This window comes from Sturnira hondurensis, unplaced genomic scaffold (assembly GCF_014824575.4).
Source record: "Sturnira hondurensis isolate 20B ecotype Veracruz unplaced genomic scaffold, ASM1482457v3 Scaffold0024333, whole genome shotgun sequence".
Lineage (NCBI taxonomy): Eukaryota > Metazoa > Chordata > Mammalia > Chiroptera > Phyllostomidae > Sturnira > Sturnira hondurensis.
The window spans coordinates 1,177,215-1,195,007 of record NW_028096964.1 but is presented as its reverse complement, the minus strand read 5'-3'; the positions used below and the strand labels follow the sequence as shown (position 1 = coordinate 1,195,007).

The 17,793-nt window shown below is 41.4% G+C and overlaps 1 protein-coding gene across 3 annotated transcripts in view; it reads right to left on the bottom strand.

The window, feature by feature from the left end:
* The window catches only part of COL4A1 (collagen type IV alpha 1 chain), a 152,606-nt gene that overhangs the window by 11,232 nt on the left and 123,581 nt on the right, over positions 1-17,793 (bottom strand). For all 3 annotated transcript variants that reach the window (XM_037038353.1, XM_037038352.1, XM_037038351.1), the window contains 16 exons: positions 17,650-17,763; positions 16,802-16,969; positions 16,609-16,698; positions 15,626-15,778; positions 15,374-15,472; positions 15,168-15,257; positions 13,854-13,993; positions 13,258-13,384; positions 13,080-13,160; positions 12,461-12,559; positions 11,293-11,343; positions 5,785-5,970; positions 4,996-5,129; positions 3,468-3,540; positions 2,640-2,711; positions 568-696 (listed from right to left, as the gene is read on the bottom strand). In XM_037038353.1, coding sequence (XP_036894248.1) covers positions 568-696; positions 2,640-2,711; positions 3,468-3,540; positions 4,996-5,129; positions 5,785-5,970; positions 11,293-11,343; positions 12,461-12,559; positions 13,080-13,160; positions 13,258-13,384; positions 13,854-13,993; positions 15,168-15,257; positions 15,374-15,472; positions 15,626-15,778; positions 16,609-16,698; positions 16,802-16,969; positions 17,650-17,763 — 1,806 coding nt within the window. The remainder of the gene's footprint in view (positions 1-567; positions 697-2,639; positions 2,712-3,467; positions 3,541-4,995; positions 5,130-5,784; positions 5,971-11,292; positions 11,344-12,460; positions 12,560-13,079; positions 13,161-13,257; positions 13,385-13,853; positions 13,994-15,167; positions 15,258-15,373; positions 15,473-15,625; positions 15,779-16,608; positions 16,699-16,801; positions 16,970-17,649; positions 17,764-17,793) is intronic.

Sequence of the window (17,793 nt, the reverse complement as noted above, 5' to 3'; positions counted from 1 at the left end):
TTTAATTTTAGGTAGTTTAAATTTAAATATTCCTGTGTTCTACCTTCTAATTCTAAATGTTGTCATTCTTCTTTGTTTTTCACCCATTCCTTACCAATAGCTCTTGAAATAGGAAGTGTTTGGCCCAAATAAGCAGAAAGATTCTAGGTTAGGATGCCTGGGAACAACAGAAATGAGCACAAGCCTTTGCCAGTTGGGTAGAGCTTCTGGACCAATCGCTAAGAGCACCAATTCTTACTGTTTAGATGACTGCTTCTTACCACCCGTCCTCTTAGCTGGGAAAGATGATGTGGTTCCTTTCACTTATGTTTTTCTAAGTGAACATAAATGTGTTAGGTTGTATGTTCCTGTAGCTATTCTTGTATGTCCGTCAGGCTTTTTTAGGTACGCTAAAAAACTGTATTCAGTTTTGATATAAAGAAAGGTAAAAAAAAAAATCACAGTCAAACAGGTGCTCATGTCCATTACCCAGAGACTTTGATTTTTAGACACATGGGTGAAGAGGAAATACCTTCCCATTTCCTCCTAACCCCCTACTCCTTCCCTGTACAGCATGGTTATTCTTACCTTGCTGTCCTTTGGGGCCTGGAGGTCCCTGAGTCCCTTTCATACCAGCAGGACCCTCAGGACCAGGGAATCCTGGCTCTCCTTTGACAACATGATAAGGACCTGGTGGTCCGGGGGGACCTGGAAGACCTGTGGGAACCAAAGAGACCACTGATCAATTTCACATCAACACACAGGGCCGGAAATAGCTTGAGAAGAGTCCAATGTGAAACCCAATCCAAACAGAATATTTCTTAGATGGAAAATCATTATCAAAAAACACAAGTAATCAGATCCTCCTAAGTCATAGATGTAACTGCATCTTTGACTACACCTTTATTATCTTACCTAAAATCCTCAGTCCTCAAGACTGGGACAGACATTGGGTCATCAACGCAAACTGTCCACTGAATTAGGGAATCCCTGACAACCACCATTAGCCCTCACCTCCACACTGCCCAGAGGGGAAGCCCATTCTCTCCCAGGCATCTCTCTCTCATGACTTGGAGAGCTCCCACATCTGCAATTACAAAGTTTTTCTCATACTTACCCAAATTGTGCCCCACTGTGAATATAACCTCTGGTCTTAATTTTTAATGATGAATAAATATTATTCTTCTGCACGACAGGTCTTGAAATTTGGGCAATAATATAGAGTTTGCAAAGGATCGTGAAGTTTGCCTCCACCTCCCTTCTTCAGCCGAACACCCCTAACTGTCTCACTCCTTTCGCACACATTTCCCCATTTCTTTTCCCCTAACGTGCCATTTCCCACTGTACTCCCACTGTATTCCCCAGTTGCTCATTCTCTTCCTTGAAACCTGGTTTAAAAAATTGAACACAGCTCTACAAATAAAGTCTGACCAGCAGAGACTCCAATGGGATGCATGGTGTAAACTACTTCCAAAATTATCCTGAGTATTTTTTGAGAAAGATTTTAAAAACTATTTAAACTTTTAATTACAGTTGATATATTGTATTAATTTCAGGTATACAACGTAGATATTTATCTATACCTAGCAAAGTGAGTACCCCAATAAATTTAGCACCCATCTGACACCATAGGATTATTATTAATTCTTCTTTAAATGTTTAGTAGTGCTCCAGTGAAGCCATCTAATTTGGGCTTCCTAGTTGGGAGGCTTTCTTTTTTTTAAGCTTTATTAAGGGATAATTGACAAATAAAATTGTAAGATATTTAAAGTACATACATAATATGATGATCTGACATATGTATAACTGTGAAAGGATTCCTCTTTCGTGTTAATTAACACATCCATCACTTCACTCATTAACTCCTTTTCTTTGTGTGAGAATTTTTTAATCACTTTTTATCGTTATTGTATTACAGTTGTCCCTCTCTTTGCCCTCCTCCACCCATCCCACTCCCCTGCTCCCATAGTCAATTCCCACCCTGGTGTCCATGTTCACGGGTCATTCGCCCGTGTTCTTTGACTAGTCCCTTCCTCCTCTTTCCACCATTATCCCCCCACCCCTCACCCTTTGGTCACTGTCAGTCTGTTCCATGTTTCCATGCCTGTGGTTCTGTTTAGTTCATTAGTTTATTTTGTTCATTCGATTCCTCTTACAGGTGAAATCATATGGCATTTGTCTTTCACCAACTGGCTCATCATCCCGTGTTTCTGGAGCCACTGTACACCGTGGACTCCTAGTGGTGGGAAGCCAAGGAAAACCCTTTCCTATGAAGAACTCCTTGCTGTCCAACCAGAATTTATTCACTTTATTCATGCAAGATTGACATTACTCCTATTACAACTTCAAGTCGCTGATTTCTAGTATACCTTCAGAGGTTGCGGTATTTCGTGAATCTTGAGTCTATAATACCCTCTCTACTTCACTGACCTCAGCATAGATTTTACAAACTTTACTTTCTAGGTAAGTCACTGGGAAAAACATCTACAAGATGACCCAGTCCTGATAAGCTACCAAATAATTTGATTGATTAACCATTTTCTAATGATATCTGAGTCTTTTCACATAGGTATAGCCAAACACCCTAATTCTGTGAGTTCAATGGCTTTCATATTTCCTTAGATCTGTATGACACCTTCCAATACAGTATATTCTCTTACCTTTAGTTCCAGGGAAACCTTGGTCTCCTGGGTCTCCTTTAACTCCCTGAATGCCAGGGAGACCTTTCAGACCTAGGAGAAAGCAGAATATTGTCTTTGCACAGAATTCCAAAGATATACAAGGGCGTGTGTATGCATGTGCACGCACATTACACACATGCACATTTGTATATATGCATATACATGCACGTGCATGCATATACATACACACACTCATGGTGAAAATTTTCCAGTTTAGGCTTGTAGAAGACAAGAGCATAATTTCTGGCCAACTATGTAAAACTTTAATGAAACTCTTCTTTCTAGAACCCAAAAGTTATATCTCTAAACATACGACAAACTGTAAGTGGCCACAGCCACTGGAGGGGCACATGATACCATTTTTTCTCACAATCTGGTTCACACATGTCCCCAAATAGACCACAAAACACCTGCAGGCTGAGAATTTGTTTTATTCACCTTTCATTCATATATATCCAATTCAGCACTAAACCTCACAAGCTTGAAAGCTTGCAGGTACCCTCTATATCTTTGCTTAATACATTAACAAATTAATGAATGGCCCAAATCCATGACTTTTTATTGATATGCAAATAATTGAGATGTAAATGATCCACTGATTCTGTGTAGGAAAATCAAAATGTCTTTATACAGCCATTCATAGTATCATACAAATTGGGCTGTCACAGAAATAGCATTTTTAATTCATAGAGAACCAGACCTTGTTCTATAACTATCCTGATTCTATCAGTATTGAAATGCCAGTGGTTAGGAAGCTCTGATAATAGGTAAATGTGTCTGTAAGCAGCATCACCTTTACTGTCTTACCTTGAAAACCTGGAACTCCTGGAGGTCCCATATCACCCTTAGCACCTGTGATTCCTGGAGAGCCACCAATCCCCTGGACATACATAGAGAACATCAGTTGGGAATCATTCAGGAGATGGACAATAAAACTCTGAAGTAACCAATCATTGGAAAGCTGCCAAGTATCTTTGTGGATAAATGGCATTTTGTAGTTTTCTAAATGATGCAGAAATACTGAAAAAACCTCTATGTGTATCTAAACAAGGTAATTGAATCAACTTGCTTCATTCAGTGCGTCCCCTCTCCTTGTCCATCAGTGTGGTAAGTTCCCAGACCACATGCCAGTCTTCACTCTGCTGCCCCTGCCCCACATCACAATGCCATGAACAGCAGAACCCCCCATACATTTATCGAAGCAACATGTCAATCTACCAACACCAAACTGCCTTTCTGGAAAACTGTCCTCGAAACACTCAAGCATAGTGATTTTTCTTTAGAATCAGCTTCAGGTCTTATCTGAAAAGTGACTTTAAATATGGAAAGATAAAAATCCTCAAGGAGAATTCTTTTTATTAATCATGTAGCAATATTCACGTATTTTAAAAATATTATCTCGTGTCTAGCCAACTAAGTACAGATTTTACTTTCTGTACTTTCTAGTTCCTTTCTCAATACATAAAAAATTTTATTATTTCTTACATACATCTGTTTCTTCCCTTTACCTTAAAGGTGCCACAACCAAAATAACACACAAACACACAGAGCTGACCCTTGGACAATGCAGGGGTTAGGGGACCAACCCCCAGCACAGGAGAAAATTCGTGTATAACTTTTGACTCCCCCAAAACTTAACTACAGTATCCATGGGGAATTACTTCCAGGACCCCCTGCAGATACCAAAACCCAAGTATGCTCAAGCCCCTTATAAAATGGCATAGTAGAATAAAGCATAGTGTCGGCTCTCTGCACCTGTGAATTTCTAACTACAGATTGAAAATACTGTTTTCAATCTGTAGTTGGTTGAATCTGAGGACGTAAAAGGGACACAGAGGACTACCCATATATTTACTGAAAAAAGAAAGTACATGTAAGTGGACCTGAGTCTCTCAAACCTATGTTGTTGAAGAGTCAACTATATGTAAGCATATCTGTGTGTATATATATACATATGTGTGTGTACACACATGTACACACACACACACACACACATATTTATATGGAAGATACAGAGAGACAGCCACTAGGAATTGGGAGTATATTTCCATGCTACTGAGGCTTGCTTTTTGAATCAGGCCTGTCAGTAGATTTTTAAGCCCATGCATTGAGCTATGTTTTAGAGTCGCATAACATTTTCCTTTAATGGTTATTGTAAAACTAGATTGTAAAAAATGTTTGATAGTTGTCTACTGTGGAGCCAATAAAGATGGCTGATGACTGGCAAGAGAAGCAACTGAGGATTTGGGATTGTAACACGTGTTGTAATACACAGACACATGCATATTACTTTGTGATTCTTTTCAAAAACAAAACCTACGAATGGACAACTTACAGGCATGCCTTGGAATCCAGGGTCTCCCTTAGGTCCTGGAACACCAGGGGTCCCTGGCCAGCCTGGGCTTCCTTTGTCACCTTTCAATCCATCAAGCCCAGGGAGCCCTGGAGGCCCCATTGGTCCCGGAGGTCCTAACAACACAAAAAAGTCAGACATTTAAAGTTAGAGTGTGATTTTATGGATGAGTCATTGGTCCATGGTTGTCATCACTGCCACCCAACTGACCCCAGCAGTACATACAAAAACACCGTATCTATTATCACTCAACTGTCCCCAACACCATATCAAGATGCATGAGCCCTGAAGAAATCAAGGCAGGTCCTGGGAGGAAGAATGTGATCTTCTCAATGCAGAGAAAATGTTGACACAAACACTGTCATCTCGGTGTCCAAACGCCCTATATTGCTGTGCTCAAAGGTAGCTGTGCTGTAGTACAGTCACCGTGGCTACGAGGCAGAGGTATGCCAGAATGTCACCTGGCTTAAAACCACCACCACAGGTGGCATTCGTGCCCCAGTCCTTTTCAACAATGTCCTTTCTCCCCTCTCCCCGATCACTTGTCATACACACTAAGTTCCCTGACAGATAAGACACAAGAAAAGCACTGACCCAGCATAAGCCAAAGTACAAATGCCCAATGGTTTAAAAAGTTTCAAGCTGTAATAAATGCTACAAACTTCTTAAATAAAAAGTCAATTGAGAATACGTATTTAAATTTCTTTTACACTTGTGCATATTTGTGCCTACTCTTTCAGTCCCAGCTCTGACCCAGGAAGACACGCTTACCTGGCAAGCCAGGTTGTCCCTGTGGACCCCGGTCTCCTTTGGGCCCCTCCATAGGGCGGCCTGGAGCACCAGGCAATCCTGGCTGTCCTTGTGGCCCCGGAGGACCCATGAATCCTTGCTCTCCTTTGGATCCAGGAATTCCTGGGCTCCCAGCTAATCCTGGGAAACCCACCTCACCCTTTGAACCTAAACAATAAAAAGAGATTGAGATCGTAACAAATGAAGGGAAGAAGAGAAACAGCAGTATAATGACTAGGAAAGGGGCTTCTAGAAGCACAAGGAGAGAAACTGGAGCTAAGTGCCCTTTTCTCTCTTTTATTAAACAACACCCCTACCACAGCCAGCCTAAAGAAGAGCAAGCTTAGGATACAAACGCCTGGCTATCAATCTTTGTTTTTTCATTGCTATTCAATTACAGCTGTCCCCATTTCCCCCCCTTACTCTACCCTGCCTTACCCACCCCCCACCTACCACATTCAATCCTTCCCTACCTCATTGTCTTTGTCCATGGGTCCTTTATGCATATTTCTTGACTTGGTTCTTCCCTTTCTTTCCCCATTATACCCCTCTCGCCTCCCCTCTGGTCACTGTCACTTCTTTATTTCCATGTCTCTTTGTTTCTTTTGCTCACTTGTTTGTTTTGTTGATTAGGTTCCACTTATACGTGAGATCATATATCTGTCTTTCACTGGCTGGCTTACTTCTCTCAGCATAATACTCTCCAGTTCCATCCACACTGTCCCGAAGGATAGCACTTCCTTCTTTCTTTCTGTGCATGGTATTCCATTGTGTAAATGTACCACCGTTTTTTTGCTCTACTCATCGATTGATGGGCACTTAGTCTGTTTCCAGCACTTGGCTACTATAAATAACACTGTTATGAACAGTCGGGTGCATAGATTCCTTTGAATTGGTGTTTTCAGGGTATTGGTGAATTTGCAGGGTATAATGCCAGCAGTGGAATTTCCAGGTCAAAAAGCAGTTCCATTTTTTGCTTTTTGAGGAAATTCCACAGTTTTCTACAGTGGCTGTACCAGTCTGCAATCCCACCAACAGTGCACTAGGGCTCCCTTTTCTCCACAACTTCACCAGCACTTATTGTTTGTTGACTTAGTTATAATGGCCATTCTGACTGGTATGAAGTGATATCTCATTGTGGTTTTAATTTGCATCTCTCTGATGGCTAGCAATGTTGAGCACCCTTTCATATGTCTCTGGCCCCTCTGTATGTCCTCCTTGCAGAAGTGTCTGTTCGGGTCCTTTGCCCAATTTTTAATTGGATTGTTTGTCTTCCTGGTGTGTAGTTGTATGAGTTCTTTGTATATTTTGGGGATCAAATCCTCATCCAAGGTATCATTGACAAATATATTTTTCTACACTGTTGGTTCCCTTTTCATTTTGCTGATGTTTTCTTTAGCCGGGCAGAAGCTTTTTACTTTGATGGAGTCCCATTTGTTTATTCTCTCCTTTACATCACCTGCTCTAGGGGACATATCAGTGAAAATACTGCTACATGGAACATATGAAATTTGCCTGCCTATATTTTCCTCTAGCACTTTTATGATGTCATGACTTATATTTAAGTCTTTTATCCATCTTGGATTTATTTTTGTGTATGGTGTAAGTTGGGGATCAAATTTCCTTTTTTTTGCATGTAGCTGTCCAGATCTCCCAACACCATTTGTTGAAGAGGCTATTTTTACTCCATTTTACACTTCTGCCCCTTTTGTAAAATGCAGATTGACCATAGAGAAATGAGTTTATTTCTGGGTTCTCTATTCTGTTCTATGGGTCTATGTGTCTGTTCATGTGCCAGCACCAGACTATTTTGAATACTGTGGCCTTGTTATATAGCTTGATATCATGTATTGTTATCCCTTCTATTTTGTTCTTCTTTCTTAAAATTGCTGAGGCTATTCAGGGTCATTTATAGTTCCATATAAACTTTTGAAATGTTTCTTCTGTATCTGTGAAATATACCATCAATATTTTAATAGGGATTGCACTGAATCTATAAATCATTTTGGATAATATGGACATTTTAATGATGTTAATTCTTCCAATCCATGAGCATGGTACGTGCTTCCATTTGTTTGTGTCTTCCTTTAATTTCTCTCTTCAGTATTGTGTAGTTTTTTGACTACAGATCTTTTATCTCCTTGGTTAGGTTTATTCCTAGGTACTATTTTTCTTGTTGCTACAGCAAATGGGATTTTTTCCTAATTTCTGTTTCTGATATTTCATTATTGGTGTACAAAAATGCCTTAGATTTCTAAACTCTGACTTTGTATCCCACTGTTTTGCGAAAGTCCCTTATTAGGTCAAGTAGGTTTTTTGGGGTAGAGTCTATAGGGTTTTCTATGTACATTATCATGTCATCTGCAAACAATGATAGTTTTGCTTCCTCCTTTCCGATTTAGATGCCTTTTATTTTATTGTCTGATTGCTATGGCTAGACTTCCAATACTACATTGAATAGAAGTGGTGAAAGTGGATAGCCTTGTCTTGTTCCTAATCTTAGTGGGAAAGCTTTTAGTTTGTGACTGTTGAGTATAATGTTGGCTGTAGGTTTCTCATATATGGCCTTTATTAAGTTGAGGTATGCTCCCTCTACTCCCACTTTGCTGAATGTTTTCATCATAAATCGATACTGTACCTTACAAAATGTTTTTTCCTCACATATTGATATGATCATGTGATTTCTGTCTTTCCTTTTGTTTATGTGATGTTTATTGACTTGAGAATAGTGTACCATCCTTGCATCCCTGGAATGAATCCCACTTGATCATGGTGTATTATCTTTTTCATGTGTTGGTGGATGTGGTTTTTGCCAATATTTTGTTGAGGATCTTAAGAGTCTATGTGTATCAGCAATATTGCCTGTAGTTTTCTTTCTTTGTTGTGTCTTTATCTAGTTTTGGGATTAGGATAATGCTCACCTCATGAAAGGAGGTTAGTAGTCTTACCTCTTCTTGGATTTTTTGAAATAGTTTGAAAAGGATAGAGGTTAGTTCTTAAATGTTTTGTAAAACTCTCCTGTGAAACCATCCAGTCCAGGGCTTTTGTGCACTGGGAGTTTTTTGATTACTGCTTCAATTTCACTAGCTGTTATTGACCTGTTCAGGCTTTCTGCTTCTTCTTGATCAATTTTGGAAGACTGTATGTTTTTCGAAATTTTTCCATTTTACTCAGATTTTCAAATTTCTTGTTATATAGTTGTTTGTAGTAATTTCTTATAAACTTTTGTACTTCTGTGGTGTCTGTTGTAATTTATCTTCTTTTGTTCCTGATTTTATTTATTTGGGTCCTCTCTCTTTTTTCTGAAGGAGTCTGCTTAAAGGCTTGTTGAGTTTTTATCTTTTCAAGGAACAAGCTCCTGGATTTATTGATCCTTAGAATTGTGCTTTTAGTCCCCATGTTGTTTAATTCTGCTCTGATCTTGATTATTTCCTTCCTTCTACTTGCTCTGGGCTTTGTTTGCTGTTATTCCTCCAGGTCTTATAGATGTAGGGTTTGGCTGCTTATTTGAAATGTTTCTATCTTTTTTAGGTAGGCTTGTATTTCTATGAACTTCCCTCCCAGGACTGCCTTCACTGTGTCCCATGGGTTTTGGACTGTTGCAAGTTCATTTCCTTTTGTTTCCAGAAACTTTCTGTTTTCTTCCTTGATCTCATTCTTAAACCATTCATTGTTTAATAGCATGCTATTCAGTCTCCATGAGTTTCAATGTTTTTGAGTTTTTTCCTTGAGGGTGGTTTCTAGTTTTAAGCCCTTGTGGTCTGAGAGAAAGCTTGATATGATTTCAATTTTCTTGAATTTGTTGAGACTTGTTTTGTGCCCTATCATGTGGGCTATCTTTGAAAAATGTTCCATGTGCATTTGAAAAGAATGTGTTTTTTGCTCCTTTGGGATGAAAGGTTCCATGTATAACAATGAAGTTCATTTGATCTAGTATATTACTCAGATCCACAATATCCTTGTTGATATTTTGTTTGGAAGATCTATCCATTGTTGACAGTGGAGTGTTAAAATCCCTTAATATAAGTGTGTTGCTGTCTATATCTCTCTTGAGGTCCTCCAAGATTTTCCTTATACATTTGGGTGCTCCTATGTTGGGTGCATATATGTTTATAATATTTATGTCATCTTGATGGATTCTTCCCTAGCGTATTATGAAATGCCATCTGTGTCTTTTTATGGCCTTTGTTTGGAAGTCTATTGTGTCTGATATAAAAATCGCTACTCCACCTTTTTTTTCCTATTTGTTTGGAATATTTTTTTCCAGCCCTTCACCTTCAGTCTGTGTGGGTCTTTTGTTCTGAGGTGGGTCTCTTGTAGGCAGCATATGTGCAGGTCATGTTTCCTTATCCATTCAGCTACCATATGTTTTTTATTGGGGTATTTAATCCATTTACATTTAAGGTTATTATTGTTAGGTACTTATTCATTGCCATTTTCCCTTTGTACGTGGGTTCCTCTCTCTCTCTCTCTTCATCTTCTTACAGCAATCCCTTTAGCATATCTTGCAATGCTGTTTTGGTAGAGGTTTATTCTTTTAGCCTTCTTTTGTCAATCTTGACTATAGTTCTTTATACTTGTTAAATGAAGTGTTCTATGGCATAGGCATTTGATTATATGCTTAGGCAAGCCTGCAAGCCAAAGGTACTGCTAAAATTAAAGGCTTCTTCCACCAACAGGGGAATGGATGCACAAACCACATTGTATCCTCACCATAGAACACCAATCAGCAAGAAAAAAATAGAACTATTGACATAAGCAACAACACAAGCAGGATTCATCAGCAAGATGAATCACAAACTAATTATTCTGTGTGAAGAAAATCAGACAAAAAGTAAAATACTATAGGATGCCATTTATGTAAAATTCTAGAAAATGCAAGCTATAGTGCCAAAAAGCAGATGGATAGTTGTCTCGGGGCAGGAAGAACAGGAGCGGGGATGACAAAGCAGCACAGGGAACTTTTAGAGTGAAGGTTATGTTCACGATATTGAATGTGGTGATATTTTCATGAGTGTATACATATACCAAGACATCAAATCACACACTTTATATACGTGCACTTTACTGTATATCAATGGTAATAAAACTGTCTTAAAAGGTGTTTTGTTTTTTTTAAGTAAGAGCTTTGAGGGAAAAAAACTACATGTTTAGTTTTAAATATATTACCCAGAACTTGCCAATAAAATACAAAAATTCTAGGATTATTTCAAGGTGATTAGAAAAAAAGGGCATAGGGTCATCACCTAAAGTTACCAGAGAGCCCCTCCCTATGACTTTCTCCCTGCCGTTTCACAAGGCAATGAATCCAAACCTTGCACTGTATGGTGGTTTCTCACGGGCCAGTACAACACGGCAGTTAGATTGTCTCAAACCCAGCATCTATTGTCCATGTCCAACTGCTTCGTTGAAAGTGTTCACCCTGTTCTGCAAGTACCACGTGTATCACTGGTGAGTTGAAAAGAAAAGAACACATTTAGCAAATGTTACCTTTCTCTCCTTTGGACCCTGGAAACCCTGGGAATCCTCTTGCAGGTACGCCTGTAAGATGAGGGTGAGAAGCAGTGTTAGTCTTTTCTAAAACAGTTGACGTGTAGGTACAGTACAAGGCAGTACTAACTCTTCGTACCAACACCCTATGCCATTTGCAAAACACAAAAATTAATTAATTGCACACCTTGGCAGTAAAATTATATTCCTATAGTTGTCCTAAGATACCTTTGACTAGATACATATAATTTAGTACTTTTTTCCTAAGTACCTTTTAACTCAGAACCATTACGGCATTTAGCAAAAATAATCTGTACAAATAAGACCTATTTCCTACTACTGTCTGGCGACTCACAAATTGGCTTTTCTAAGATGACTGTCCAACTAATAGCTATTCTCGAGGGAGGCAGGGAGAGCCAGAGACATTTGGGGAAGCAGATGCCAGGGAGCCCACCAATGTGAATGAAGCCCACAGGCTTTAGGGAAGATTATAATGCAGGCAAGGAGCTGTGGAGGCATTTTTAAATAATTTTTTTAAATAATTTTTAAAATAATTTTGTATAGGAAAATAAATGCACATAATATAAACATACAGTGTACAGAGTGAAAAAATAAACTTAAAAAAGAGGCCAACACTACCAGTAATAAATGCCCCAACAGCCTCCCCCATGATGTCTCCCTCCTCCCACCCCCCTAACCTGGGCTAACTTCTAGCTACATACAAGTATGTACGCAACTGTTATCCTCCGAACTTGCAGCTAGCACTTTTGCCCAACCCCTCCGCCCTGCCATCAGTGACAGAAGCTGATTCAGGAAACAGCGAATATTCCCGGGACCATGTCTCTAAAAAGGGAAACACCAGGCAGAGAAGGCAGTGGTCTGGGCTTTTTGTGTGTGTCTCCTTCTCTCACCACGGAGAGCTCAAGCAGTTTCAAGGATAGATTTCCGTAAGTGTTTGGGAAATAAATAAATAACCGCCTTCCGACTTTCTCCTTTTCTCATCCAAGCCTGCTCCACTGTCTACACTGGTGTTTAAGCAGCTACAAGAACGAAGCATGGGTGTCCCTTTATACCCAGCTCTGGGCACTTGGCACTCTGTCAAGTCTCTGGGGGACTGTTTACCCCAGAAAACAGTCCCATTCTGAAAGGGAATGGCAGCTGGACATACCTGGTTCACCCTTCTCTCCTGCCGACCCTGGAATTCCATCACTGCCGGGTTCCCCTTTCTGGCCGGCGGGGCCCGTTGGGCCAGCCTGCCCAGGAAGACCTCAAAGAGAAAGGTCATGTCAGTTAGGCACGGAACCTCTCACAACTCCCTGGTCTGCAAGAAAAATGCTACATTCCCAAGCACACTGGGTATCCCCAGGTTTATGCCTGACATCCTTTCCACACTGCTAACAATATTACTGCTTTCCAATCCCAAAATGCTGGAGAGAGTGGATAGAAAGTACATCAAGCTCTCCTGCCAACCCATGTAAAATTACTTCTAGAACCAACTGGAATTAGCTATAAAACCAGTTCACAGACTTCGGTTCTAGTTTCTCACTGGTGGCCAGACCTTGAAAAGGCCCTGTAAGACCCCGCAGGCTCAGTTTATTCATCTTAAAAGTGAAGGGGTGAGCCCAGCTGACCTCTGGTCATCTAGAGGTCACCCAGCAATATGCTGGGCCCACTACTCACTATTTGTGAGGGTAGCTCCCTGGAAGTTTTGATGTCCCACATCCTTAGCCATCACCTTGGCTGATTTTCCATAAGCCCCAGTCTGTATTCTAAAAAGCAGTTTCTACCTGGTTCTCCTTTGGCGCCAGGAATGCCATCCAACCCCGGGGGGCCTCTGTCACCTTTTTCTCCAGGCAACCCAGGGCTTCCTAAAGAAAAAAACAAAATAGCAGAATGCCCATGACTTTGAGTTTTTCTTTGTCATCTCTGAACCCCATGCTCAGGGGGAGGCTCCAGCCCACCTACCTGGATAGCCAACACTTCCTGGTGATCCTTTGGGGCCTGGAGACCCAGGCATGCCTGGGAGCCCACTGCTTCCTTTTTCTCCCTTCTCTCCAGGACTTCCTGGAAAACCTGCTATCCCTTGATCTCCCTGCAAGTAAAAATCAGGCCCATTAATTTTATATCTCTCCTTGAACATGTGCCTGTAGATGCTTTCAGAATAATCCTATACATTTTGGTGCAATAAATATCGCATTGCAGGGTTCATTTCCACTTTTCTAATCAAAGAATCAAAGTCCATCTCTGAAAAGAGGTAAAACTGGAAACCCAGAGCAAAAGAGCCAATTGTCTGTATCTACTTGTATGTTCCTCTTCAACCTCCCCTCTCTTTTTTTCTCTAGGGACAACTTGGTGCCCTAGCCCCTCAACAAGTTTCCAGATTTTTCCTTGGGATGGTGTTGTGAATAAAAGTGGAGAGGAAAGGCAACTCATAATAAATTGAGGGAAGTTGTTCCATGTTACGATTCATTTAATGTGCTGAGATACTTCCTAAAACTTTCTCATGAAGGATTTCCTCTTAGATGGATGGGAGGGGTGGTTTCCATGCAGGGTGCCGTTACCTTTGCCCCAGGCAGTCCAGGAATTCCAATGCCAGGTAGGCCTGCCTGCCCTTTCTCCCCTTTTGTTCCTTTCTCACCAGGTGAGCCAGGGAGCCCCTGAGAGCCAGGGATTCCAGGAACACCTTTTTCTCCAGGTAGTCCTAAAAACGCAAACAGGTGAAACTTAAATGTGTGACAAGCAGGTGTTAATATTAAAAGTAAAAAAGGACCTCCCCTGACTGGTGTGACTCAGTTGGGTGTCATCCCACAGACCAAAAGGTTGCCAGTTCAATTCCTAGTCAGGGCACATGCCTGGCTTGTGGGTTTGATGTTTCTCTCCCTTTCTTTTTCTCTTCCCCTCCCTTCCCCTCTCTCTAAAAATAAATAAATAAAATCTAAACAATAAAAAAGTACTCTGACAACCAGCGAAGAATAAGGTAAAAGAGCACATATCCTTCATTCACTCATTTTTAAGTCATCCTGGCAGAGGACCATCACCCAAATCTCATTGAAGCCACATGAAAAACCTATCTTTTAAAGACAATCATTCCATAAAAAGAGAAAATACATTAACTGCTTAGCACACTTACTTTCACAACCACAGAAGACGTGAATTCTATGTTCCATATCCTACAATCAGGTCTCATTATCCAAATGAAGCAGAGGGGTGTGAGGCAGGCCATAAAGAGTACATGTGTACTTGGTTTTGTAATGTATGTGAGGAGCAAAACCTATTTACAATAAGTGTGACCAGCAACCTGGACACCTCTTGTCTGGACTTCCTCTTCCCGCCCCTAGGCTAGTTCTGAGAAGTCTTAGCACCCATACCAAGCCAGAGCCCAGAGCTCTCTGCCTTCTCTCATGGGCCTCCTGTCTGGTTGGTGTGACTGGAGCAAGTGCTGAGGGCAAAGTGTCAAGGCCAGTTCAGGAGCCTGTGGCAGAGGGGCCTGAAGAATTCTGCCGAGCTAGTAATACCAAAGGACTTTAGGTATATTAGCTTCTTATGCTGACAAAACTGAATAAAAACTATAAACATCTCCTGAGGAGATAATAGCCAGCTGGATAATTACTTGGAGATAACTGAAAGTTGATGGTGGACAGTCCATGTTTTGTTATTCAAGTATGATTTTTGTTTTTTAGCAATGGTCATAGTGTCAGCCAAATGCCATGCATCCCTAAGCAAGAGCTCATAAAAACTGAAGATATATATTTGTGTAAAAGACACAACTGCCTGGATTATGTCCTCAGTGCACTGGATCTCTTCCTGCAGACCCGTCCCACAGCAATGCACGCACATGTGCCAGAGAGAAGACTCCTTTTCTAAATCTAACGTACCTGGCATGCCCATTCCACCAACCGACCCTTTTGGTCCAGGAAGTCCTGGAGCACCTGGGGTGCCGCTTATGCCTGGATCACCTTTAGGTCCTAGAATAATAAAGTGAAAAACCACACAGGTTGATACCTATGAAATGTGCTGGTTAACATTTTCTCAGCATGAGCTCCTGCCATGAGGGTGAACTTGATTCACCTCAACTTCATACCTGGCTGGCCAGGTTGCCCTGCTTGGCCGTCTTTTCCAGGCACTCCTGGAGTTCCAGGGTCTCCCCGAGCTCCTTTATCACCACTTGGTCCGACTTGTCCTACATACAAACACAAAAATAACGATGACCCATGACTACTTAAAATAGGACAGTGTAGCAGAAACAGGTTGGTTTCATATTTTGTGTAGAGAGCCAAACAACTGATTAGGCAAGTCGTTCCATCTCTGGTGTTAAAACCTTCCTCCAGGTTACCTTTATCTCCTTGCTCCCCCTTCTGACCCTTCATGCTGCCCATGTACGCGTCATCCATGGACCCAGGCTTGCCAGGGAGACCGATATCTCCTTTCTCCCCCTTGAAGCCGGGGTCTCCCCTGGGTCCTGAAGAGCCTGGGAAGCCGTGGTCCCCTGCAGAGGAAAGAGAAGGTACACAGTGTGACGTGGCTAAATGTCCCAGAGGCAGTGACAAAGTGTGGCATTCTTCCTGACGAACAGAAACAACTGATAAAGAAAGTATAAAAAATAGACTGTCCAAAAACTGCATTAAATGGTAAATGTCTGTTACCTAGCACCGGGTTACCTAGAAGAATCTGACTCCAGGTAAATGAACAATAAAGCCATTTTTTAGAATTATTTGCTAGCAATTGTAACATATGTGAATTTGCTTATTAGTTTAAAATTAGATTTTTCTCTCCTTAAATACCTTTATCACCCCTGTTCATGGTGCCTCTCAATTCTATGCAAAATAATAAAATGAGAATTTTACTGTTCTACAAATGAATAAATCACCATTTTCATGTCTCACACTCAAAGTCAATTTCTTTTTTTAAAGAAAATTATTTTGGACTTGTTTTAAATGATGAGAAATAAAGATTAAGACTTATAAATTTGTCCAATTTGTTAATTTAATTCTAAGGATTCTCTTCCTGCAACCTTGCATGACTGAAGATTACACCATTTCTCAAGGGAAAAAGAAAAGGAATTTCAACTGTGACGATAAGGACAACGTGAAACCTGTCTTCTCTCTGATTGGTTGGCAGAACATGGCCTTCAACTGCACACACACTCTGCACCACGAATTCCTCCTGGAAGAGATATCTTCCAGATTCTTGCTTGATCTTAATTTCTTTCCTTCGCCTCTTGAAATGAAATGTGATCTACAAACATTTAAAATTTTTCCAGGAGGCACTGAGACACAGACATAAGACAGGCTTTTCTGGAGTTAACCAGATCCCTACCTTTATCACCCGGCAATCCTGGCAGGCCCGCTGGTCCTGGAGAGCCAGGCTGCCCGGGGGTCCCCATGACGCCCATCTCTCCCTTGAGACCTGTGGCCAGAGGGAAGGACTGTGAACACTGATGGCAGGTGCTAAGGGTCATGAACAAGATAAGGTAAGGTGTCGCCTCAGCAGGAGTTCACAAATCATTTACCTTGAAACCCAGGAAGTCCTGGTGCCCCCTGCTGTCCCGGAAAACCTGGAGGTCCTAACTGTCCCTTCAGGCCGGGGAGCCCTTGACTCCCTTTATCTCCTTTGGGGCCAGGCATGTCCAGGCCTGGGAATCCGGGGAAGCCTTTCTCTCCTTTCACTCCAGGAGGGCCTGAAAGTGGGTGAAGAGCAAAATAACCATCAGCAGAATTTAGAGTGGTCTGCAGTGCCTTTTACTGGCTTTAAGTGTTGCTTTCTGCAGAAAGTGTGTGAACCTGCCCACATGGCCAGGTCGAGACGGCTGTCACCTTCCCAGATAGTGGAGTTTGGGGCCACTGAGGCAGTCCATGCATAAACAATGTCCCAAGACAAAGTCCCTCCTTTCTGCCAGCAGTAGTCAGTCACTACCATCCCTCCGCCCAGCCTCTTCACAGTATGTAGAGCTAAGACTAGCTGCTCCTCAACTGCTTTCACTGTCTTGCGATATACCACCATCACTGTCTTAGTTCTAGAATGATTATTAAAGGCAAATGAAGCTTCTCGGTTTAAGTCTTCCACAACTCATTCACCCTTCTGTGGAAAGATAAGACATACACCATTTTGAATTTGAAAACATTATTGACTATACAGGGGACTGGCATGTAAACCAAGACCAGTGGGAGGATAAGGAAGACACCTGCAACTACATTTAAGCAAACAATCAAACTTATTGCCACAAAACAGAATTTACTTTTTTCCATTTTTCGTCACCGATTCTGCTAATTTCCCCTTCATGGAGACTCCAACATTGGTTCCTATCCCATTATGAATATGATTTAGAGAAGGAATAATTCTGCAAGAACGTCACATCACCTGATGACCCTGGCGGTCCCTGTCTTCCAGGGGGGCCCATCACTCCAGGGGGACCTATTCCAGGAGCTCCCGGTGCTCCTTTGGGACCTTGCAATCCAGGAGGTCCTGGGTCACCTGGGTGGGGAAGAAATTGTGAATAAACTA